Source organism: Rhinatrema bivittatum, chromosome 10 (assembly GCF_901001135.1).
Source record: "Rhinatrema bivittatum chromosome 10, aRhiBiv1.1, whole genome shotgun sequence".
Taxonomy (NCBI): Eukaryota; Metazoa; Chordata; class Amphibia; order Gymnophiona; family Rhinatrematidae; genus Rhinatrema; species Rhinatrema bivittatum.
This window is the reverse complement of record NC_042624.1, coordinates 53,866,022-53,890,302: the sequence shown is the minus strand read 5'-3', so window position 1 is coordinate 53,890,302 and position 24,281 is coordinate 53,866,022. Positions and strand designations below refer to the sequence as shown.

The 24,281-nt window shown below is 45.5% G+C and overlaps 1 protein-coding gene across 1 annotated transcript in view; it reads left to right on the top strand.

Moving 5' to 3' along the window:
• LOC115100214 overlaps window positions 1-23,693 on the top strand; it is a 104,064-nt gene extending 80,371 nt beyond the window's left edge. The window contains exons 32-39 of the mRNA XM_029618540.1: window positions 66-326; window positions 2,265-2,525; window positions 2,789-3,046; window positions 7,598-7,858; window positions 8,038-8,295; window positions 10,189-10,476; window positions 14,138-14,362; window positions 23,222-23,693. Coding sequence (XP_029474400.1) covers window positions 66-326; window positions 2,265-2,525; window positions 2,789-3,046; window positions 7,598-7,858; window positions 8,038-8,295; window positions 10,189-10,476; window positions 14,138-14,361 — 1,811 coding nt within the window. The 3' untranslated portion in view covers window position 14,362; window positions 23,222-23,693. The remainder of the gene's footprint in view (window positions 1-65; window positions 327-2,264; window positions 2,526-2,788; window positions 3,047-7,597; window positions 7,859-8,037; window positions 8,296-10,188; window positions 10,477-14,137; window positions 14,363-23,221) is intronic.
• Window positions 23,694-24,281: the final 588 nt, after the last annotated feature.

Below are 24,281 nucleotides of genomic sequence, written 5' to 3'. Positions count from 1 at the left end.
GTAACCCAGGAAAAGCATTTTGAATGAACTGTATCCGTAAACTGTATCTCTTTGAATTGATCTAGTGCCGTGTGCTCCAAGCAATGTCACTGCTAGCACGGGCTGCAGTGAATCCACCATGATGGTCTTCTGGGATCACGCCGACAATGCAGAATCTTACCAGGTGGCAGCTGTGGGGAGCGACGGCAAGACCCACACTTGCTACAGCAATACCACGGAGTGCAATCTCATGGATCTTTCCTGTGGTCAGGCCTATGCCGTGACTGTCTCAGCCTTCCACAATTCGTGTTCCAGTGAGCCAAGCCCTACAGTTTTCATAGAAACAGGTACCCAAACTGCTGCAATAATGCATACTGTATGTTTAAATGTGTTAATTATTTATTTGTTGCCACAGGTCTGGAGAACCTGAAGTCAGTGCCAGGAAAAATCCTAAAAATTTATTCTAGAGAACAAAATAACTGGATGTATACATAGACATGGTTTAATGGGACACAGCCAGCACAGGAAAGTCTTGTCTCACCAATCTGCTAAAAATGTTTTGAAGAGATTAATAAACATGCAGATAATGGTGAGCCAGTAGATACAGTGTATCCTGATTTTCAGAAGGTGTTTGACAAAATCCCTCCTAAAAAAAACAACTAAAAAGTAGTGGGATGGGAGGCAATATCCTATTGTGCAGTGCAAACTGGTTAAAAGACAGGAAACAGAGAATAGGATTAAATGGTCAGGTTTCTCAATGGTGGGAGGTAAACAGCAGAGTTTCCAGGACCCTGTACTGGGACTGGTGCTTTTTAATATTTTTATAAATGATCTGGGATAGGGAACAATGAATGAAATGATCAAATTTGCAGATGACACATAATTATTCCAAGTTGGTAAATCATAAGCAGATTTGTGAGAAATTTCAGGAAGACCTTGTGACACTAGACATCCATATGGCAGATGAAATTTAATGCAAACAAGAGCAAAGTAATGCACATAAGGAAAAATAATCCAAATTGTAGTTACACAATGTTAGGTTCTATATTCACGCCCCAGGAAAAAGATCTGGGTGTCATCGTGGACAATGAATTGAAATCCTGTGCAGCCATGGTCAAAAAAAATCAAAGAGAATGTTAGGAATTATTAGGAAAGGAATGGAGAATAACATGGAGACTATCATAATCCCTCTGTTTCACATCATGGTGCAACTGACCCTAGAAGGTTGTGTGCAATTCTGGTTGCTGCATCTAAAAAGATATAAAGGTAGAGAGAAGAGTGACCAAAATGATAAAGGGATGTATTGGCTCCACTACAAGGAAAGACTAAAAAGGTTAGGGCTCTTCAGCTTGGAGAAGATATGATAGAGCTCTATAAAATCATGAGTGGAGTGGAATCAGTAAATGCAAATTGGTTGTTAACTCTTTCAAAAACTAAAAAGTCTAGAGGATACCCCATGAAGTTAGTAAGTAGTGCATTTAAAACAAGTCAGAGAAAATATTTTTTGAATGATGATTAAGCTCTGGAATTTATTGCCAAAGGGTATGGTAAAGGCAATTAGTATAGCTGGGTTTAAAAAAGGTTTGGACCAGTTCCTGGAGGAGTTATTAACCAAGTAGACTTGAGGAAAGCCAATGCTTATTCCCAAGTGTAAGCATGAAACCTATCTACTATTTGGGATCCTATCAAGTGCTTGTGACCTAAATTGGCTATTGTTGGAAACAGGATGCTGGACCTGATTGACCTTTGGTCTGACCTAATATGGCGTTTCTTATTTTCTTAAGTGCAATTAAAAAAATATGAAAATGTTTAGTCTGAGATGTGCTAGTTTTTTGGTTTGTTCTGCTCTGGATAGGACAAACCACATCCACCCCAAAAACTTACACACACATACACATTATATATACATATATGAATATAAAATGAACTCTTAAAGATAGTCTACTTTCAGCAAAACAAAACAGCCCCATCTCTTTGGCTTATTTGAATATTCAAGAGCAAAGCTGCTAGGGCGCAGGACATCATGACAGGGTACCACCAGGAGGGCAGTGTATAACTGGGCTAGGATTGTTGCTGCCAAAGTTTCCCATTGCTAGGAAAAAAGTGTTATTTAATATGTCGGCTTGAAAACATACTGTAGCACTCTTTTGAAGAGGAAAATCATTAGCACTCTAGTTTATCTATTGTGAAGATACTAAAGCGTTGAGCCCGGACGTTAAAGAATATGTTTTTGCATTGATATTTCCTCAGTCACTAACGATGAACAATTATCAATTCTCCCTCAGCTCCCTGCCCTCCGGAAGGAGTTGTGAGATTTCTGGACTGTGACAAAAATATCGTGACTGTCTCCTGGGAGCCCAGTAACAGAACAGTGCTGAATGTAGTGACTGCGGTGGGGAACGATGGGCATGAAACCTCGTGTAATAGCTCGGACACAGTCTGCAGCCTTGCCGATCTTCACTGTGGGGTCAGGTACAACGTGAGCATCGGTGCCAGTTGGGAAGCATGTACCAGCTCGCGAAATACTGTCTTTGAAGTAGACACAGGTAATTGGGCTCCTAAAGGATTTCTGCATTTGGAACAAGCAGTTCTGATATTTTTTTCTCTGTTTTTCACTAAAAACCTACAGCCCCTTAACAGCAAGAAACTGGAGACAGACTCTTAAAGCTGCAGTTCTAGTTCTGAGCCTCCACTAAGAAGCTCTATCACTCCATCACTGCTTTGCAAGTTAGCAGGAACTAACATGGGTTGCTTATTGCTCACACCTAAAGATGCATCTGGGAATATTGTTTTATTGTTTTTTTCCTAGTGCCGTGCACCCCGCAGGATGTAGTCGTCTCAGAGTCTTGTATCACTACCACTGCACAGATTAGCTGGAATCACAGTGCTGGAGCACAGCAATATTCAGTGGTGATGAACGGCAGCGGGATCTCCTATTCCTGCAATAGCTCTGATACATTTTGCGATGTGATCGATCTTCAGTGCGGCCTGCCCTACAGTGTCATTGTGGTTGCGTTCAATGAAGAATGCCAGAGTCCACCCAGTTTCCCTATTGAAACTCAGACAGGTAAACTTTACTATTGTTTGCTGTCATTTCTTCTGTAACTCCAGCTATTGGCTGACTAGAGTCTACAGTAGATGCCATGAATGCTGACTGGTTTGGAACACAAGGCATTATTGGTTTCACAGACTTTAGCTTCTGAAATTTAGTGTTAACTGTTTCTGTTTGAAAAATATCATGGAAAATGTTTTTTAATCCCTATGACAGACAAAGTTTGGTATATAATGCCAATACACCCCACTCGATAGAGTATTTTATTGATAGTTTGATGCCTGAGTTTGAGTTAACCCAGAGCCTGTACAGTAAATATGCTGCCTCTTGAAGGGTTATTGATTCATTGTGGAATAATTTTAAAGCATATCCTTACAACATTCTCCTTCTCCTTAGACAGTAAGTCTTCCTTTCAGGCTGTTTCATTGTACCTTTTAACTTAGGTTCAGGGAAAGTCTGCTTCTGGCCACCTATAACATCCGATCCTATTGTGTAACATAATGTGTAATGCATCACATTGGCCAATAATGCCTCTTACACTCACAAAATTAGCCAGGTTCTTCTTCTTTGGTAATAATATAAAAACCAGTCCAAAATCAGAAGAAAAATTTACAGCAATAATAATTTACCCTAGATTATGCCATAAACATCTCTTAAATGACTTGCCAGCATTCTTTTGCAATTATTACAAAGGATCCTTATCAAAGGAACTGTATGACACTTATACTGAATATAAAAAATGTAAAAAAATCTCACAAATGTATTAAATCCTAAAAGGGAAGTTTGTGGGACATTTTGCATTTTTTGGGTGTAGTGGCTGAGTCCCATCCCTTCAGGATTGTGGTGATTCGCTTATACTAAATATGCCATAATATAATCGTAGGTCCTGGTCTTCATACTTTTATTAATATTTTGTTTATGCAAATGAAAATGCAATTATACTTATCATAATCCCATTATTATGAGTACCCCATGTTTCGAGTCTGGTCTGCTTCAGGGGAAAATAATGGTGTGTTCTATATGCGGGCAACTCAACCTCAGCAGTGCAAAGCACAACTATTATTTGAAGATGCTTCACCATCCTTTGTGCAGTTCTCAAAAAAGATGAGGCTGCATCTCACTACACCTCAAAAAATGTTATAACTGAACTGGAAAAGATACAGAGAAGAGCGACCATAATGATCAAGGGAATGAAACAGCTCCCCTATGAAGAAAGGTTAAAGAGGTTAGGGCTGCTTAGCTTGGAGAAGAGGATGCTGAGAGGGGATATGATAGAGGCAGGGCCGGTGGAAGCACTAGGCCTGGGCCTAGGGCGCTGAGCATTAGCGGGCCTGTAGAGTGTGTGTGTGTGTGTATGAGATGAGTTGAGAGATTGTGTGTGTGTGAGTTGAGAGACTGTATGTGGGAGTGAGGACCTGAATGTTTGCAGAGACAGCATGTGAGAGCCTCTGTGTGTATGAGAGAGACAGCATATCAGTGAGTGCCTGTGCTTGAGCAAGACAGCATGTGGGAGTGAGAGGGAGCCTGTGTGTGTGTGAGAGTCAGACAGCATGTGCAAGAGAGAGACTGTGTGCATGAATGATTGTATGAGAGAGAGCATGTGAAAGAGAGCCTGTGTGTGTGTGTGTGTGAGAGAGAGAGAGAGAGAGAGAAAGCATGTGAGAATGAGAACCTGACTGTGTGTTTGAGGAAAGAACATGGAGAGAAAAGAAATAGAAAAAAAGACAATATAAAAGGAATTGACAAAAAAACAAGAAAGGGAAGGTGAGAAAAAAAAGTCTGTGACCAACCGATTAGAAAACTAAGATCAGACAGCAAAGGTAAAACTAAAAAAATTATTTTTTAGTGATTGGCACATGTAATCTTTGGTAATGTGCAAGAGTAGCACGTTCTCTATGTGGATCTCACAGTGTACGAGATCAGCATGGAGGAAGTGGAAGCCCACGGGGCCTGCACAGAGGAGGCAGCAGAATGGGCTTCAGTGCCAGTAGCAGCAATCAGCGCCTCCCCAATAGCCATGCGGCAGCAGTGACAGTGGCAGCAGAGGAATGAGAGAGGCTCCGAGGTTGCTGGTATAAGAAATAGAGGGGGGTCTGCCTTCAGTGTGTGCATGTGTATGAATGGGAGTCTGCCTGGGGGTGTATGTGTGTGTGAATGCATGGGTGCCTGCCTGAGGGTGTGTCTGTGTATGAGAATGAATGGGTGTCTTCCTGGGGTTTGTATGTGTGAGAATAGGTGCCTGCCTGTATGTGGTATATTTGTGTGTGAGAATGAATGTGTGCATGCCTGGGGGGTGGGAAGGGAGTGGTGTGAAAATGAATGGGAGCCTGCCTGGGGGGTCAGTGTGTGTTTGAGAATGACTGGGAGCTTGCCTACATGTACGTGTGTGTGTGTGTGTGTGTGTGTGTGTGTGAGAATGATTGGGAGCTTGCCTGGGTGTGTGTGTTTGTGTGTATGTGAGGAAGCGAGTGAGAGCATGAGTGTGTATGAGAAAATCCAGGAGAGTAAGAGTTTGTGTGTGGGAGGTGTATGAAGAAGGAGAGAGTGTGTTAGAGCCTGAGAGTGTGTCAGTGTCTGTGAGAGCGAGAGGTTATGGTGGGTATAAGAGCATGAATGTGTATGTATGTGACAGCGTATGTGTGAGAGAGAGAGAGAGAGAGAGAGAGGATAAACCCCTAAACCTCGACAATATCAGGTTGACTTGAAATCAAGAGCTCCCACATATGGACAAGCAAGGGCTTTTTAAATCCTTATTAGTTTTAATTATTGAGTGTTATTTGATATATGTGCTGTTTTTAGTACCTCACTGTAATTACTCTGTAAAATAGTGTCACCAATAAGCACACAAAATGTATATATAGGTATCAAAACCTCACCTCGATATAATTACTCTGTGTTTTGTAATACAGAATAGTGTGGCCTATAATCACACTATCTTTCATACATCATGTAAACCGATGTGATTCCCTGTGTGAATGTCGGTATATAAAAACAAATAAATAAATAAATAAAAATTTTGAAATATTTTATTGATGTTTGGGAAATTGTAAAAAAATATATATGATTTTAATTAATAGAAAGTCTATTTATCAGTAGTTATAAAATATTCTTTTATTAGTATGGTTTTACTATTATAACATGTTTTATGTTTCTTGATTTTATTTGTTGTATGAGGAATGGTGGTTCTGTTTTTCCATTGTTAATGCACAGAGTCTGGCTTCTTGGGGTTTCCATTTCAGTTTTTGTCTAATTTGTGCTCCTTTATTTTGTATTCTGTATTTGGTAAGAGTCTGTCTCTGCTCTGTGTGACCATAATGAGAGATTCTGCTAGCATGTAGTGTCTGTATAGGGATCTATAGCAATCGGGTTTATTTTGTTTCCTCAGTAGGAGGTGTATTGGTATTCTAGGACCCAGTGTAATATTTACCCTTGCTTTTTCACAGGTAGGGTTATTGTTGTTTGCGTCCTTGGTGTTATTACTATTATGTTACGATAGTATTGCAGTATAGATTTTGAGTGTCTTTTTTGCGAGGTTTTATTTTAGTTCACAATGTGCCTGGCAGTGGAAGGTGTTTGTGCTGCTATTACTGTGACATGACACCAGAATTTGAAAATATCTTTTAGTATGATGAGCTGTAAGGGAAACATCCAAGCTCCATTGTTTGGGGGAATTTCAGTGGATGCACAGAGATACAGAACTGGAGGTGCAGGATTTATATTGACATTCTGTTCCTTCCTATATATTCCAGACTTCACTCTCATAGCCATATAGAATTAGTTGAATGAGGCTATCAAATAATTTTATAGTAGTTTTACTAGAAGTGTGAAACTGGCCAGCTTTTTTAAATTACACAGAAGACCCTTTGGACTTTTTTATTAACAGTTTTTTTAATAACCAATTTTAAAGCAGGATCCATGCTATAGAGGTGGGTGTAATGAAGAAATGTCATTTTGGCTCCCCCCCCAATTCTTCTGTCTAGAGATGCCACTGATTTTCTATGACCTTAAGCATTAGTACAAGGATTAAGGGGGAAGGGGGGGACGCTGGAGAGGCACACAAATGCATTGGGCGGAGACCCTTGTTACGCCACTGGGTGCGAGCCATATTGGGCCGCGAGCGGAGTGGAGATTTGGCGGGCCGCAAGCTGTGTAAATGGCATCGTTGCTCTCTGAGCAACTCAGCACAGACAGTAGTCCCACTAGACCTGATTTATCCAATTTTAATCCTTTAGATGCTATGTTCTGCTTTGCTTTAGTGTTTGCAATGTGGGGAGAGGACACTTGCGCAGTGTGCTATTTTCTTTTGAATATATTTTAAGACTCACCTGGTCTCATTTGGTATAGAATAAAATCAGGAAACTCAGTGGAAGGCAGTAAACGTCTGAGGAATGTCAGGACCTGAGCTACTGCCAAGTTTTACATGCTTCAATGTTGCTATGTGTGGTGGCCTTTAGTATACTTCTGGGAAGATGTTTTGAGTCATTTGGGTATTTTCTGATTCCATATAAGAAGGGGTATCAGTTTCCATTACTCTTTTTGACTGTTTTTGTGTGTGTGTGTTTCTAGCCCCCTGTGCACCAGAAGAAGTTGGCTTCAGACTGAATTGTGAAACTAATGTGGCTTCGGTTTCATGGGCCCAGAGTACAGGTGCAGAAGAGTATCACGTGACAGCAACTACAGCCGGTAGAGAGGACTCATCATGTAACACTACTGATACTACCTGCCTCCTAGTTGGCTTAAAATGTGGAGTAACCTATACTGTTGATGTGTTTGCCTTGGATAACGGATGTGCTAGTACTTTAAACTCTTCAATTGACATAGTAACTGGTAATTAGTATTAATTATTTATTAAATCACATGTTATTTGTCTTTCCAACAGCTGCCCAAGATAAGGTGCAGTAAATATTTGGTGTTGTCCCTTTGTCTCGGTGCTGATATATCATTTAATTCTTCAGTGTGGATAAAACCATCCCTTGAACTCATGTGGCTTATTTTGTTTTCTATAGTGCCATGTATCCCAGAAAACAGCAATGTGCAAATGGAGTGTCTGAATAACTCAGCCCTCTTTACATGGGAGCATAGCAGAGGCGCTCTGTCTTACATGGCTACAGTGAGTGGCAGTGATAACTTCATATATTCCTACTATACAGAAGACACATTCTGCTCAATTAGCACCCTAACATGTGGGACCATGTACCTATTTTCGGTGGCTGCTTCCAATGGCATTTGTAATTCAACAGCTGCTTCATTAACATCTGGATTTGGTAATTCTTATATTTGTTCTTCTCAGACCAAAAAAATCCATAGGCCAAATGTGTTTGATTTTTCCCTATAGTTTATGTATGGAAAAAATGCATATAATATCCTAACATTGGTTTTCTATTCAAACAATAATTGAATTCTAAATTTCACAGTTACGTTTACATATGTATGAGAAGGTGCCTTTATAGTGCAAGTATTGTAGTTCTCTGACATCTCTCAGTGCCATTCTTGTTTAACCATAATTGAAAGGCTGTTAGTTTAAAATAATTGTATTGCCTCTCCTTTAAATGACAGCAGTTTGTTGTAAACTAATACTCTCTGATCAGGAGATATTCTTGGCAGAGAAACACCATGCTGACCTTCATCGACTGATATTTTCTTTAAACTGATGATTTCTGGCATTCAAAAATAGTTCAATAGGGGGTAGATTTTCAGAGCCCTGCTCGCCTAAATCCGCCCAAAACCGGGCGGATTTAGGCGAGCAGGGCCCTGCGCGCCGGGAAGCCTATTTTACATAGGCCTCCCGGCGCGCGCAGAGCCCCGGGACTCGCGTACGTCCCGGGGTTTTCGGAGGGGGGCGTGTCGGGGGCGTGTCGGGGGGCGGGCCCGGTCGACGCGGCGTTTCGGGGGCGTGTCGGCCGCGTTTTGGGGGCGGGTACGGGGCGTGGCTACGGCCCGGGGGCGTGGCCGCGCCCTCCGTACCCGCCCCCAGGTCGCGGCCCGGCGCGCAGCAGGCCCGCAGGCGCGCGGGGATTTACGTCTCCCTCCGGGAGGCGTAAATCCCCCGACATCGGTAAGGGGGGGGTGTAGACAGGGCCGGGTGGGTGGGTTAGGTAGGGGAAGGGAGGGTAAGGTGAGGGGAGGGCAAAGGAAAGTTCCCTCCGAGGCCGCTCCGATTTCGGAGCGGCCTTGGAGGGAACGGGGGGAGGCAGCGCGGCTCGGCGCGCGCAGGCTATACAAAATGGGGCGGATTTTCAGAGCCCTGCTCGCGTAAATCCGCCCAAAACCGGGCGGATTTACGCGAGCAGGGCCCTGCGCGCCGGGAAGCCTATTTTACATAGGCCTCCCGGCGCGCGCAGAGCCCCGGGACTCGCGTAAGTCCCGGGGTTCTCGGAGGGGGGCGTGTCGGGGGGCGGGCCCGGTCGTCGCGGCGTTTCGGGGGCGTGTCGGCAGCGTTTTGGGGGCGGGTACGGGGGCGTGGCTACGGCCCGGGGGCGTGGCCGCGCCCTCCGTACCCGCCCCCAGGTCGCGGCCTGGCGCGCAGGAGTCCCGCTCGCGCGCGGGGATTTACGCCTCCCTCCGGGAGGCGTAAATCCCCCGACAAAGGTAGGATGGGGGTTTAGACAGGGCCGGGCGGGTGGGTTAGGTAGGGGAAGGGAGGGGAAGGTGAGGGGAGGGCAAAGGAAAGTTCCCTTCTAGGCCGCTCCGATTTCGGAGCGGCCTAGGAGGGAACGGGGGTAGGCTGCGCGGCTCGGCGCGCGCAGGCTATACGAAATCGATAGCCTTGCGCGCGCCGATCCAGGATTTTAGCCGATACGCGCGACTACGCGCGTATCTACTAAAATCCAGCGTACTTTTGTTTGCGCCTGGAGCGCAAACAAAAGTAGGCTATTCGCGCTCGTCTGAAAATCTACCCCAATCGATAGCCTTGCGCGCGCCGATCCCGGATTTTAGTGGATACGCGCGGCTCCGCGCGTATCTACTAAAATCCAGCGTACTTTTGCTTGAGTCTGATGCGCAAGCAAAAGTAGGCTGTTCGCGCGCCTCTTAAAATCTACCCCTAGGTGTGTATAAGTTCTAGTTAAAAACTGTGTTCTCTCCATCCAAAAATAAGTCTTATCATTTGAAATTCAGCTGACATGGCAAAATGACAGTCTCCTTTTCTTCCTGTCTAGTTCCCTGCTCACCTGACCAAGTGGAGGCTTCAAACTATCACAGCACTGTGACATCACAGGAAGTGGAAGTAACCTGGAGTGAAAGTCAGTGTGGCAATGACTATATGGCTACAGTTCAAGGACAAATTGAAAATGATCCACTGTCTCAGTTTGTTTTAAACTCCTCCTGGACAACATGTCTGGACTTTTACATCCCTACCCCTTGCAGTTCATCATACAACATTACTGTGATTGCAAGAAACTCAGCAGGGCTTAGCAGTCCAAGCCCACCCATCAGTGGTTTCACTGGTACGAGTACCTGTTCATAAAGAGTTATAGATCATAATGCTTTTAGAAACAAATTGCTTTACCATCTGACACAAAACATTAGGAGGTTTTATGAGCACAGTAATTACATCAGAAAGGAGCAGATTATCCATAATGTTAATCACCTAAAATCTAGTGGCTGATATTTAAAAAAGGCTGAGCTTGTAAATTTTGGCACCCAATTTTAGGCCCTAAGTTAGGCACTTATTTTTAAACTTAGGACCTAGAATTAGGCATCTAAACCCTTTGAAAATTGGCATAGTGTTTTTAAGTTTCTCCTTGCCAGGTTGATATCATCTCTATAGCAGTGCTGGAAATATTTCTGGTTATGAGATTTCACACTGCTGCTGTTGTTAGTAGGGATGTGAATCGTTTTTTGACGATTTAAAATATCGTCCGATATATTTTAAATCGTCAAAAATCGTTAGGGCCACGATACAATACAAATTCCCCCGATTTATCGTCAAAAATCGTAAATCGGGGGAAGGGAGAGGGCAGGAAAACCGGCACACTAAAACCCCCTAAAACCCACCCCGACCCTTTAAATTAAATCCCCCACGCTCCCGAACCCCCCCCCCAAATGCCTTAAATTACCCTGGGGTCCAGCGGCGGTCCATAGCTAAATCGGGGGAAGGGGGAGGGCAGGAAAACCGGCACACTAAATCCCCCTAAAACCCACCCCCGACCCTTTAAATTAAATCCCCCCCCCAAATGCCTTAAAGTACCCTGGGGTCCAGTGGCGGTCCGAAACGGGCCGAAAACCGGCACACTAAATCCCCCTAAAACCCACCCCCGACCCTTTAAATTAAATCCCCCCCCTCCCGAACCCCCCCAAATGCCTTAAAGTACCCTGGGGTCCAGCGGCGGTCCGAAACGGGCTCCTGCTGTTGAAGCGTGTTGTCTTCAGCCGGCGCCATTTTGCAAAATGGCCGCCGCAAAATGGCGGCGGCCATAGACCAACACGATTCGACCGCAGGAGGTCGCTTCCGGACCCCGCTGGACTTTTGGCAAGTCTTGTGGGGGTCAGGAGGCCCACCCCAAGCTGGCCAAAAGTCTCTGGGGGTCCAGCGGGCGTCCGGGAGCGATCTCCTGCCGCGAATCGTTTTCCGTACGGATAATGGCGCCGGCAGGAAATCGACTGCAGGAGGTCGTTCAGCGAGGGTTCCGGACCTCCTGCAGTTGATCTCCTGCCGGCGCCATTTTCCATACGGAAAATGGCACCGGCCATACGCGTATGGCCGGCGCCATTATCCGTACGGAAAACGATTCGCGGCAGGAGATCGCTCCCGGACGCCCGCTGGGCCCCCAGAGACTTTTGGCCAGCTTGGGGGGGCCTCCTGACCCCCACAAGACTTGCCAAAAGTCCAGCGGGGGTCCGGAAGCGACCTCCTGCGGTTCGAATCGTGTTGGTCTATGGCCGCCGCCATTTTGCGGCGGCCATTTTGCAAAATGGCGCCAGCTGAAGACAACACGCTTCAACAGCAGGAGCCCGTTTCGGACCGCCGCTGGACCCCAGGGTACTTTAAGGCATTTGGGGGGGTTCGGGAGGGGGGGGATTTAATTTAAAGGGTCGGGGGTGGGTTTTAGTGTGCCGGTTTTCCTGCCCTCCCCCTTCCCCCGATTTAGCTATGGACCGCCGCTGGATCCCAGGGTAATTTAAGACATTTGGGGGTGGGGGATTTAATTTAAAGGGTCGGGGGTGGGTTTTAGGGGGTTTTAGTGTGCCGGTTCACGATTTTAACGATATTCTAAACACCCAAACGGCAACGATACGATTCCCTCCCCCTCCCAGCCGAAATCGATCGTTAAGACGATCGAGGACACGATTCACATCTCTAGTTGTTAGACACACGGATAAGGGAGAGGAAAAGCGAGAGATGGCATTACCTGCCAGATGATAGTCAACTGGAAGACCACTGAACATGAGTCTTTACCAAATTTGCAGACTGCATGAATACAGGAGAAGGAACAAAATGAGAAAATGAGAATACTTCAGTAGTTCAAGGAACACGTTGTAGGGAGATGGGATGGCAGGCTGGATAGGTATGGGGGACATAGAATCTTTCTCCTCTAATATGATAGCTCCGATCCAAGTCAGATCATTAGCAAGCAACGGTCATTACATTTTGAAAACTCTTCAGTGGTTGATGTGAAATGAGTTGGCAGCCTTAATTCAGCTCCCAGTGGAGAGGTGTCTGAAAACCACCATCAGAATATGTACCCAACTGGCATGCCTGCTCTTTGTCTCTGAAGAGAGACCAAGCATCGAATGTAAATGGAGATTTACTGACTTACACACCCTTAGAAGTGGTTCCTGAAGATCAGGGATAGTGCAAAGACTTTTGATGCCTTAGCCTAGACATCATCAAAATTTGCCACTGTTGTTGCTGCCAGCTATCTCTCTACCAAAACAAGATAGCATTACCCGCCTACACTGACCACCAATGGATGGAGGTGGCATCACTCCCTCCTTCCCTGCTGGCATGTAGGGACTATAAACCAGCATGTATTCACATTTCCTGTGATAGCCCTGGCTCTTTCTGTTCCCACAGTTTGTTTTAAACAGGGAGGTGAGAGAAGGCAGGGCCACAAACCCCACAGGCAGGGCCACCCCACCCCTGGGCAGCAGTGGGACCTGGAGCTCATCTTGCTTCAGAGGAGGGACAGAATGGCAGCAGTGGGAGGGGCAAGGAGGGACAACATTGATGGAGGCATTTGGGAGCATTTATGCTGCTTCCTGCTGAAAGTGATGAGGCACATTGGGAGTGCGGTGACAAAGTTTGTACTGTTCAAAGGACTTGACTTTCTAGTTTCATCTAACCAGTACCTTTTTCAAGCATTAAATTTACTAGAATAAAAAAAGAAATATAACTTCATACAACCCCACTTCTACTTACTTTGTATGACTTGTGCAACAACCATACTTAAATGTGTATTTTAGATAGAATAATTCAGGTATTTCCCTATTATAAATGAACGACAAAAATTATAAAATGTTCACCTTGGGCATTTAATATCCTTACACTGGCTCTGCATAGGTGTTCCCTTCCCTGGTCCTGTGAGCACAGAGGCAGGAGAATCCCCTCTCTAGGCTGCAGGAATGATATAGTGGGTGCAGAGATGTTGAGGATCCCCCTTCTTGGGAGCACAGAGACAGCATGAAAATGGGAGATTCCCCACCCAGGTATCTGGGTACATAGAGACCAAACAAGCACCAACTGTAGGATTCCTTCCCCAGGCCCTGGAGTCAAGGAGAATAAGTGCAGTGGCAGAGCTCCCAAGCCCAGGTTCCAAGACCACACAAAAAGAACAACCACAGGGGCAGATGATCCATTTCCTGAGTTCTACAAGTGCAAAAAGAGCAAACATGAAATAAAAAAAAAAAAGAAAAATCAGTTCTATAATTTTTCACAACTCCACATATTAGTTCTCATGAAAATGGTTGCATTGTTCTTTTCAGTGATTGTAGACAAAGGAGGTATCTATTGCTGTAGGTTTTCTTAAATCATTATTGTGAATTTGTTGCTTCTGTTTAGGAAGAACAGGATCAAATTATGTCTGTAATGCTGACATATATGAAGAGTGGAATATGATCAAACAATTGGCTGCTAATGAAAAAATAACTTTCTGTGATCTCTTTCAGCACCTTGTGCTCCTAAAGTAAAAAGTCCAGCGATGACTGGCACCACCATGCAGATCTCCTGGGAGCCATCAGTGCTTGCTACGGAGTACAGAGTGAATGATGCAACCACAAAAGCCGAAATCTGTAGAACAAGCACTCTCGCTTGTGATTTTGATTTCACAGCCCATCCCTTAGAAGTCATTGCTGTGAATTCTGCTGGAGAGAGCGAACCAAGTCCAGTGTGAGGTAATTGACTCTTTTTGTAGCTTGTTAGTTGGGTTTGAGCCACTAGCATGCTCTGTCTCTCCTACTAAACTTAGTAATTATAGAAATATGCCCAATTCTTTAAAGTGCCTTTATCCTGGCAGGCCCTAAACAAACAGGCTTAAGTATGTAAATAAAGTATTACTCTCATCTCTTATATCAACACTGTGTTTTTTGAATACTTACCCCTCCTCCTTTAGATTAAAAAATTCCCAATAAGTCAATACAGTTGCCAGAAAGCAAAGTTAACTGCATTGTTTTTATATGAAACTAGCAGTTAAACCCGTAACAACGGACTACATTTAAAAAAATTTTTTTGGTCCATTTCCTTCCCACTCCCTCCCCCTCACTCTCTCCTCCCTCCCCAGCTCACCCTCTCCTCCCTCCCCTCAGCTCACTCTCTCCTCTCTCCCCCCTCCTCAGCTCACTCCCCCTCTCTCAATCCCCTTCCCTTTCAGCTCATCCACAACCAGCAGGGGGGGGGTGTTCCTCCCTCCCTCGCGTCGTCACTACTGCTCCTTCCGCTCCTGCTTGTCATCGTCATCACCGCCGCCATTGCTACTGCTCCTACCGCTCCTGCTCCTAAGGACCCAGCACCATTTTTTTTTTCGGGCACTCTCCGCTCTGGCCGACATACTTGCCCGCGCATACACGGTAGAGCTGCTCTCTACTGCACATTTGCGGCACGTCGGTCAGGGCTCCCTTATCTAGTAGATGGCAAGAGGGGCAGACATCACTGGGTTGAAGACTGTGGAGCAGGGCTTCCCAATCCTATGCTGGGGCTGCCTCATACCATTCTCAGAATATCCATAATAAGTGTGTGAAACCCCCAGCAGGGGCAGTAGTAGCAGGACTCCTAAGGCTTCTTCTCTTGGGACCTGGTCTCTGTTAGTTCAAAAGGTGGTTGAGTAGTTGGTGAAATGGACCAAGTTCAGTAACAGGAAATGTAACCGGTCCTGCCCAAGCGGTCCCCTTGTAATGGTGCTTATAAATGTCCCTGTGCTTCTAATTGTAATGGTTGCCCCGAGCAGTGCCAGCACACTCTGCATTTCCAATTGGGCACAAACATTATCCCTCACTCTCCAAGAGACTCTGATTCGGCCAGCTTGCGTTACTACACTCAGAGGTCACTGCATGCAGCACAAAGACAACCCATGGTGCAAATCACCAGGTGAACAAAACTTCCTTGCCGCACACGGGTTCCTGCATGTGCCAGAAAATGGTCACTTAATTCAGCTAGCAAGGCTGCAACTGCTCACAGTTAGGCTATGCCATCCAGCTGCTGCCATCAGTGCAAGTCCCCAAAACAATTAGCTCTCATTGCAACTGGGACACTTAAAATACCAGACCTCCCCAGCGTTTCTGCACTCACACCCTCAACAGCCCCAAGCCAAATGAGGCTGCTTTACCCTGGGTTTAAAAAAAAAACCCAGATCAAGCTGAAGGTCAGCCATCTACAATGAAGAGGCAGCAGAGAGGGAGAAGGGGTGGGATCAGAGGCCCCAAGTACTCACACTGACAATTCCTCAGGTCCCCGGTGGTACTCAGCTGTGGGCTCCCTCCCTCAGTAATCACATCAGGAGCTGCCAAACTCCATGGCTTAGTCATCTGATCAGGGCCAGGCTCACCTAAGGGAGGGAGAAAACGTCTATCATCTCAGGAGTTGTCCACCAGATTTCTCCTGTTCATCAGCCCTTAGCTTCCAACCCAGGAAGCACATCCACCATCTGTTGGAGACAGAAAATACTAGCAGGCTGCTAGGGCAGTGCTATGAGTGTGACATCAGCAACTCAGTTGATCTCTGTCTCTGCCTGCTGCTTGGAGTATATAACCTACTTGTGTGGACTGGCCTGCCTGAATACAGAGGAAGTACACATTTTATGTAAAAATAACCAGCGACCCAAGACAAATTGGAACCTTGGTCACATAGGCATGAAATAAATTAGCATATACTAGGTCTCAATGTGTGCAAATATATCTCATGCAGAATCATTGTAAAGATCTTGAAAAGCCAATTGATTGTGGGATCAGAAGAACAGATTTTGGAAGTGCTGTTGGGGACATAGGCCTGATAGATATCCATACACACCATAGGCTGGTAATAATAATAAGCAACACTGAAACCCATGCACATGTTATTAACTCAGTCTTTTATTTATTTATTTTTTTTAATTTGTATTCCTTGGCAACTTTTTATTTTCAACACAGAAAGGAAAACTGATACAATATTGGTTTTCCATTCACTCCATTTTCAACATGAAGTGAAACAAAATAGGACTTGTCAACACTGCCGATTTTGTTTCAGATGCCTATACATCCCTCTTATCACAGTGGGCTGAGCTAACTTTGTGCTTACTCCACAATCCTTTGTTTAGGGCCTTAGTATATTTTTTGAGAGCAAAAAATTAATCTCAAGTATTCCCATTTAGAAAAAGTAGACATTCAGGGAAAACTGATATTTCCTAGAAGCCCAGACCCTCACATGATTTACTGTGCTCTCAATGGACAAATGACTCAAATCCCTTCCTCTCTACACAGGAGCTAAATAATATGGTACAGCACTCACCATAGTCCCAGTTTAATTATACTGTATAAATTCAAAGTAATTAAAAGTGATACAATATTAGAATTACACGAAAGACCAATTATTAATCATTACCGATTTTCAGAGCTGCGAGTGATGAAGATAATTGGAGAAATTACTTACCTGATAATTTTGTTTCCCTTAGTGTAGACAGATGGACTCAGGACCAATGGGTATAGTGTACTCCTGATAGCAGATGGGAGACAGTCAGATTTCAAGCTGACTTCAGCCTACATATACCCATACAAGAAGCTTAGCTCTTTAGTATTCTCCTTGAAAAGCAATAGTGGATGTGTGTGTGTTTTAATAATTTGATTAACTTGATTATCTAGGACTGGTTAAACTGATTTCCAAATTGGAGACCGCCAGTGCACTCAACCAAGAAATGCCAACACCCAGCAACTATGGGCGTCTTGAACTAGGGGTAATACCTGGCTTACCCGTGCTTGTCTTGTTCTCGGGGATTGTCACGTGAGGTTTCCGGATTTCGGGGCAGCTGTGAGCGGGATGCTGAGTCCATCTGTCTACATTAAGGAAAACGAAATTATCAGGTAGCTAATTTCTCCATTTCCTAGCATGTAGCAGATGGACTCAGGACCAATGGAATGTACAAAAGCTACTACCGAACCAGGTGGGAGGCTGCCCGTGGCCCACTTAGTACTGCCCTGGCAAAGATTGTGTCCTCCTGGGCCTGGACATCCAGGCGGTAGCACCTGGAGAAGATATGTATGGAGGACCACGTCACCGCCCGACAGATCTCGGCAGGCAACAGCATCTTGGGTTCTGCCCAGGACACTGCCTAGGCCCTTGTAGAATGGGCCTTCACTTGTAGAGGTGGAGGCTTCCCTGCCTCTACGTAGGCATCCTTGATTACTTCTTTGATCCAGCGGGCTATGGCTGCCCGCGAGGCTGCATCCCCTTGTTTCTTCCCGCTGCGAAGGACGAATAGGTGGTCCGTCTTTCATACAGACTCCACTCTTTCCAGATATCGGACTAGGAATCTGCTGACGTTTAGATGGCAAAGACGGTGTGATTCTTCCACGTCCTTATGTTCATCTGGAGATGGTAGTGATATGATTTGGTTTAGATGAGATTGAGAAACCACCTTCGGAAGAAAAGAGGGGACTGTGCGTAGTTGTATGGATCACGGTGTGAAACTGAGGAACTGTTCGACAGGATAGGGCTTGAAGCTCAGAGTTGCGACGGGCTGAATGTATTGCCACTAGGAATGCAGTCTTCAAGGTCAGTAGCCATAGTGACAGACTGCGAGTAGGTCTGAAGGAAGCTCCCGCTAGGAAGTCTAGTACTAGATTGAGATTCCATAGGGGCACCAGCCACTTTAAGGGTAGTCACATTTGTTTGACCCCTCTCAGGAAGCATCTGGATGGGTTGATAAACTGATGCCGTCCACTTTGGCTCTGAAGCAAGCCAGCGTGGCCACCTGAACCTTGAGGGAGTTGAGAGACAACCCCTTCTTCAAGCTGTCCTGAGATCCCTTGCAGGTTTGCTTCCACCCACGCCATTAGGGGATCTATTTCCATGGACATCTGTTGGCTTCTGGTTCCTCCCTGGCGGTTGATGTAGGCAACTGTTGTGACATTGTCCGACATGACTCTGAAAGATTCACCCCAGAGTCTGTGACTGAATTGCAGGCAGGCTAGTCTGACTGCTCGGGCTTCCAGTTGGTTTATGTTCTATCCTGACTCTTCCTTGTCCCATTGCCCCTGGGCCGTCAGTTCCTGGCAGTGGGCTCCCCACCCTTGCAGGCTCGCATCCATGGTGAGCAAGATCCAGGTCGGTGGGGATAGTCTTACTCGATTGCTCAGATGGTCTTCCTGTAGCCACCATTGGAGCTGGGTCCGAACCTCTGCCGGTAGCTGGAGGCGAATGGAGTTCTTGGACATTGGGTTCCATTATGACAGTAGGGAACGTTGTAGTGGGCGCATGTGGGCCCTTACCCATAGAACGACTTCTAGGGTTGTCGTCACGAGACAGAGGACTTGGAGGTAGTCCCATACCGTGGGGCAAGCATAGTTCAACAGTTTTTGCAACTGGTCCATCAGTTTCCTTCTTGTAGGGGGAAGAACGACCTTGTCTTGCTTGGTGTCGAACCGGATTCCCAGGAACTCTAGTGGCTGGGAAGGCTGCAGGCAGTTCTTGGCTGTGTTGACGACCCACCCGAGGTTCTACAGTAGATTCTTGACTCTGGTGGTCGCCTGGTAACATTCCTCTGGAGATTTTGCCCTGATCAGCCAATCGTCCAGATAGGGATGTACGAGGATTCCTTCTTTCCTCAGTGTTGTCGCCACTACCACCATGATTTTCGTGAACGTCCGAGGAGCGGGAGCTAGTCCGAAGGGTAGCACCCAGAACTGGTAATGATGGTCCAATATTGCGAAGCTTAGGAAGCACTGATGGTCGTGTTGGACCGGATATGAAGATAGGCTTTGGATAGATCCAGTGAAGTCAGGAATTCTCCCGGTTGTACTGCCCTTATGACTGAGCGTAGGGTTTCCATGCAGAAGTGCGGTACCCTCAGGTAGCGATTGACGGTCTTGAGGTCCAGGTTGGGCCTGAACATTCCCTCCTTCTTGAGGACGATAAAATAGATGGAGCAGTTACCAGTATTTTGTTGGTGCGTGTGCACCGAGGTTATCGCCTTTAGGCTGAGTAGTTGTCAGTGTGGTTTCTACTGCCCTCCTCTTGGAGAGGGAGTGGCACGATGATCTCACAAATTTATCTGGAGAGATACTGTGGAAGTCTAGATAGTATCCTTCTCGAATGATGGATAGGACCCACTTGTCCGATGTTATCTCGATCCATCTTTGGTAGAAGAGGGTAAGTCTGCCCCCTATGGCTTCTTCTTGTGGATAGGTCTGTTGATTCTCATTGTAGAGTGCGGCCGGGGCCTGTACGTGAGCCAGCTCCCCTCTTGTGTCTGTTCCGAAAGGACTGGGCCCTGCCAGCGGGCCGAAGTGATTATGTGTTTTTGTAAGGTCTAAAATGCTGGACTCCTCTGCCCTTGGTTCTTCAGGGAGAGGAGCGCTGGTTTCCTTTGTTCCTGTCCTCCGGTAACCGAGGTACTGAAGATTTGCCCCATTTGTTGGCTAACTTCTCCAGTTCGCTTCCGAACAGGAGGGATCTTTTAAAAGGTATTCTCGTAAGCTTCGCCTTGGAGATCATGTCGGCTGACCAGTTTCGGAGCCATAGTTGCCTTCTGGCTGCCACTATGGAGGAGATGCTCCTGGCTGAGGTGCACACCAGTTCAGAGATCGCATCCGTGAGGAAAGATATCGCCGGTTCTAATGTTTCAGCGGAGGTGGTTGCGTCCCTGGAGAGAAGCAATCAGGCACGTGTCACAACGGTGCAGCAGGAAGCGATCTGCAGGGTCATTGCTGCAACATCAAATGACTGTTTAAGGATGGATTCCTGACATCTGTCCTGGGCATCCTTGAGTGCAGCTCTTCCTTTGACTGGGATGGTGGTGCGCTTTGAGAGAGCAGACCATGGTGTCCACTTTTGGGAACCGTAGGAGTTGTTTGGCCGTGGGTTCCAGGGGGTATAGGGCTTCTAGGGCCCGTCCTCCTTTGAAGCTGGCCTCCGGGGCATTCCAGGTAAATCAGCTGTTGTACGGCCTGCAGCATTGGGAAACAGCATGAGGTCTGAAAGAGACCGACCAAAACTGGGTTCGTCTTTGGCTCCGCTGTGGTACTTGTGCCTGGAATGGCCAGCGTCTTCAGGCTCAGAGACACGAGATCTGGTAATTCGTTTTTGGAGAAGAATCGCATCATGGTTCGGTATGGTTCCATACCTGGAGGGATTTCCCCTTCCTCCAGGGAGTCAGACTCTTCCCCTGAGGTATCAGTGTCCCCTAGGAGGAGGCTTTTGCCTGGATGGGGCATGTCTCAGGGGGTCTGAGAGGTGCTTGGAATGTCTTGTGCTTCTGGTGGAGACTGGGGCTGTCACAGGAGGTACCGATTGCACCTGGACAAAGGTTTGCAGCCTTTGGAAGAATTCCACTCAGGAAAAGGTCCCTGGGTCCATATTGAATCCAGTGGAGGTCCCCCAAGGTGCCCATCTGGGTAGGGACCAAGTCAGAGATACAGAGGTCCAGGGAATATCATTGGTAGAGCTGGATCCCTCTACTGGCTGAGGGGGATCTTGCTTTGGTTGCCCCTCAAGTCTCTTCGCTCTGCAAGCATAGGGCAGAGGCCATGTCTGGTTGCACAGCTTTCAGGTGGCAGGCTGGGCAGAGGGCTTGTCCCTTGGCTGGCAGTGCCATGATTTGTGCACATGGAGTGGTTCAAAACTAGTCTGTGCGTGTATTTGTGAGCTCTAGGTGCGTCAATGTGTGTGTAAACCGCTATTTGTGCGCCTGGCACCATTGTATGAGTCATTGTGTGCATAGCCGATACACGCACAAGTCGTTTGTGCGCCTGGCTCAGTTGTGCCGACAATACGGCTGATCAAGAGGGGGAAATGGCACCGACCACATGGGCAAGATGTCGACCCCCCCCCCAGAGCATATGTGAGGACCCTTGCACGGGGGTCTAGCCCGGACGGCACTGCTCAACTCAGTTTAACAGACGCTGAAGTTTTCTACCTTACCTTGTCTCAGCGCTGCCCGGTCTTGTGCCGGGTGGTCTCCAGCTGTGGGGAGGGGGGGGGAGGGAAAATACCTTCACCACCCCACTCTGTATTGCACCTGCTGCCTCTCAGCCACGCTGGGGGCTAAGTCCATGCAGGGGACCGGCTACCAGACAGAGGCTTACCTCTGAGGGATCTCAGAAATCACCTCAGGAATTCGACTGAGGGGAGGGACCCTTAGGTATCACCACAAGTGAGTGGGGCTTGTCTCAGAGGTAAGATTTCTTTCCTTTGGTTTGGATTTTCTAACTGTGTAAGTGTGTGTAGTGTCACTTCTGCTTAGGAGATGGAGAAATACTGAAGAGCGCTGACATCAGCTTGAAATCTGACTATCAGGAGTACACTATCTCAAGAGCCACAAATAGGACTGCTTTTCAGGATATCCAGACTGAAGATGCATGAGCTGGATTTGCATGTACTCCCTCCATTGTATACACATGTATCTTACACAAATCATGATAGAGAGCCAGAAAACCAGACCTGTTTTGACTGGCTATATTTAGAAAATTGTTTAGCTGAAAGCCTTGAGACACAGGTCCTCTGCAGCCTATTTTTTCAGGATATCCATAATATGCAGCAGATACATTTGCATGAATTGTCTCCCTTATATGCAAAACTACCTTTCAGCTTATTCATTTTGAATATCCTGAAAAACAGGCCTCTTTGTGGCTCTTGCGGAATGGAGTTGGCCACCCCTGACCTAAATTTAGGATTGCTGTGTTCAACTGCAGTTGTAGGCCTATCAGCATTATCCATCTAAGACATCATGGCACCCCCCCCTCCCCCACCAATCCACCCTTTTTTTGTCCAGCTAAATTTATCCACATTCTGAATTTAGGTAGGTAGTTAGGCAGGGAATAGGGGAAAATTTTGAAATGTAGAGATTTAAACTTGTTAATGCCCAAAACCAGCCTCATTGACTTTTGAAAATTTACTCTCAACTATACTGTACTAAATAAGTTTGTCTACTTATAATCTTATGAATCTGCACTCAGATTTGGGGGGGGGGGGGGTGTGGGTGTAAAAATTTCCAAACATCCAAACTCTGTAGTTAAGTGGATTTGCAGGTTTTTAAAGCCACAAAAGTAAAAACATGTTAGGATATTAGTTTAATAAATTTTATTTAATTTACTCTAGGTGGTTTACAATGTCCAATTAAAAAGCAATTCCCCATACCCACATTCAACTCAATACCATCCATATTAAAAATGTATAAAATTCAAAAACAACCATCCCACACTACTCACCCCAAGCATTAAAAGAAACTCCACCCCCCTCCCAACAACCACAAAATTCGCACCATGGTACCCCTTAGTCTGCATTTATGAAACTTCGTGGTTTTCCCTCACAGCTGTGCCTTGACACTTACTGCATTAATATATTTTGCTCTCCAGGTTAAGGATATCTGTGCATTCTACCTTTTTTTTTTTTTTTAAATTGCCACATATAAAACCCCCTCATTTTGCAAGGGATACAACTGATGAAACCACAGCCTATGAAACAGTGCTCTCTCATTCAGACATTTTACATAAAATATAAAACGGTTCTACTTTACAATGAAAAAAAAAATTAATTATGTTCTTTATTGTGAAACTTTTTTTCTTCCATAGGCCAAGAATCCTAGAGCCTCCAGAGAATGCCTACATTTCAATGGCCCTTCGTTGACACTACAGCAGATGCCCTACTACAGTTTTACAAAAATCCTATGGATGCTGTAGCATACCTGAATTCTGGAATTAGACTTAATCAGCTCACACTATGAATCTAGAGGCTTTTGTGACATTCATTTTAATTTATGTAATGCTTGTGAATTAAATACCATTAACTTACAGCTCCAGTGCTGAAAAGCAAAGAAAGTCTGCAACTAATTCTTGCACAATAAAAAGATTGGGGGGATGTTTCCAATACTCTGCTGCTTTGTTTAAAATGCCTAACATTTTTCCCATAATAAAACCAAATGTCATGTAACTTATGTGAAATTTATTAATAGGAAGGTGTAACAATGCAATACATGTATAGGTTTCCTCCATTGTCTAAGAAAGTTCCATATTTTTGTAAATTTAATGATTATTAAATAAGCATTACTTAAAACCATCCCTTAGCTTGTTTCTCCCATGCCTCTTCGTGTTAGGTGGAAGGAGGCATGCCCACTGATGGATTTAGAGCAGGGAAGACAACATGCATAGGCCAACTTTTCAGAGCTACATTTTCCATTTAAATTTTACCTTTACAAAAAAAAAACCTGACAAGTACAGTATCCTCATCTCCTTTATAGCTATGGGCAATATTCAGAGAACATGTGTACTTTCCCTTTAAAACTTAGATATAATAGCATCCTGGAAGGGTTGTTAAATTGTAGCTTATGAGCACCAATACATAGAAAATATCACTCGCTGCTCTGTTTTGAATAGGTAAGAAACTGCTATTAGCTTCTTACTTATTCAGCATGTAGAACAATATCCTATAGGGCTAAGGTAGAAGCAAGTGTGACAAGTAGAATATGTTGTAATGATCACAACATGAACAAAACCCTCAAATGTGCTTATTGATCTTATTTAGAATGGATGTGTCACTACTGGACTGAAGAGCTGTGATAATCAGCCTACAGCGTAGCTGGCCTGACAAGGCCATGCTTTCTTGCTATATGGGCCCTGGCAGAGCATGGGTGGC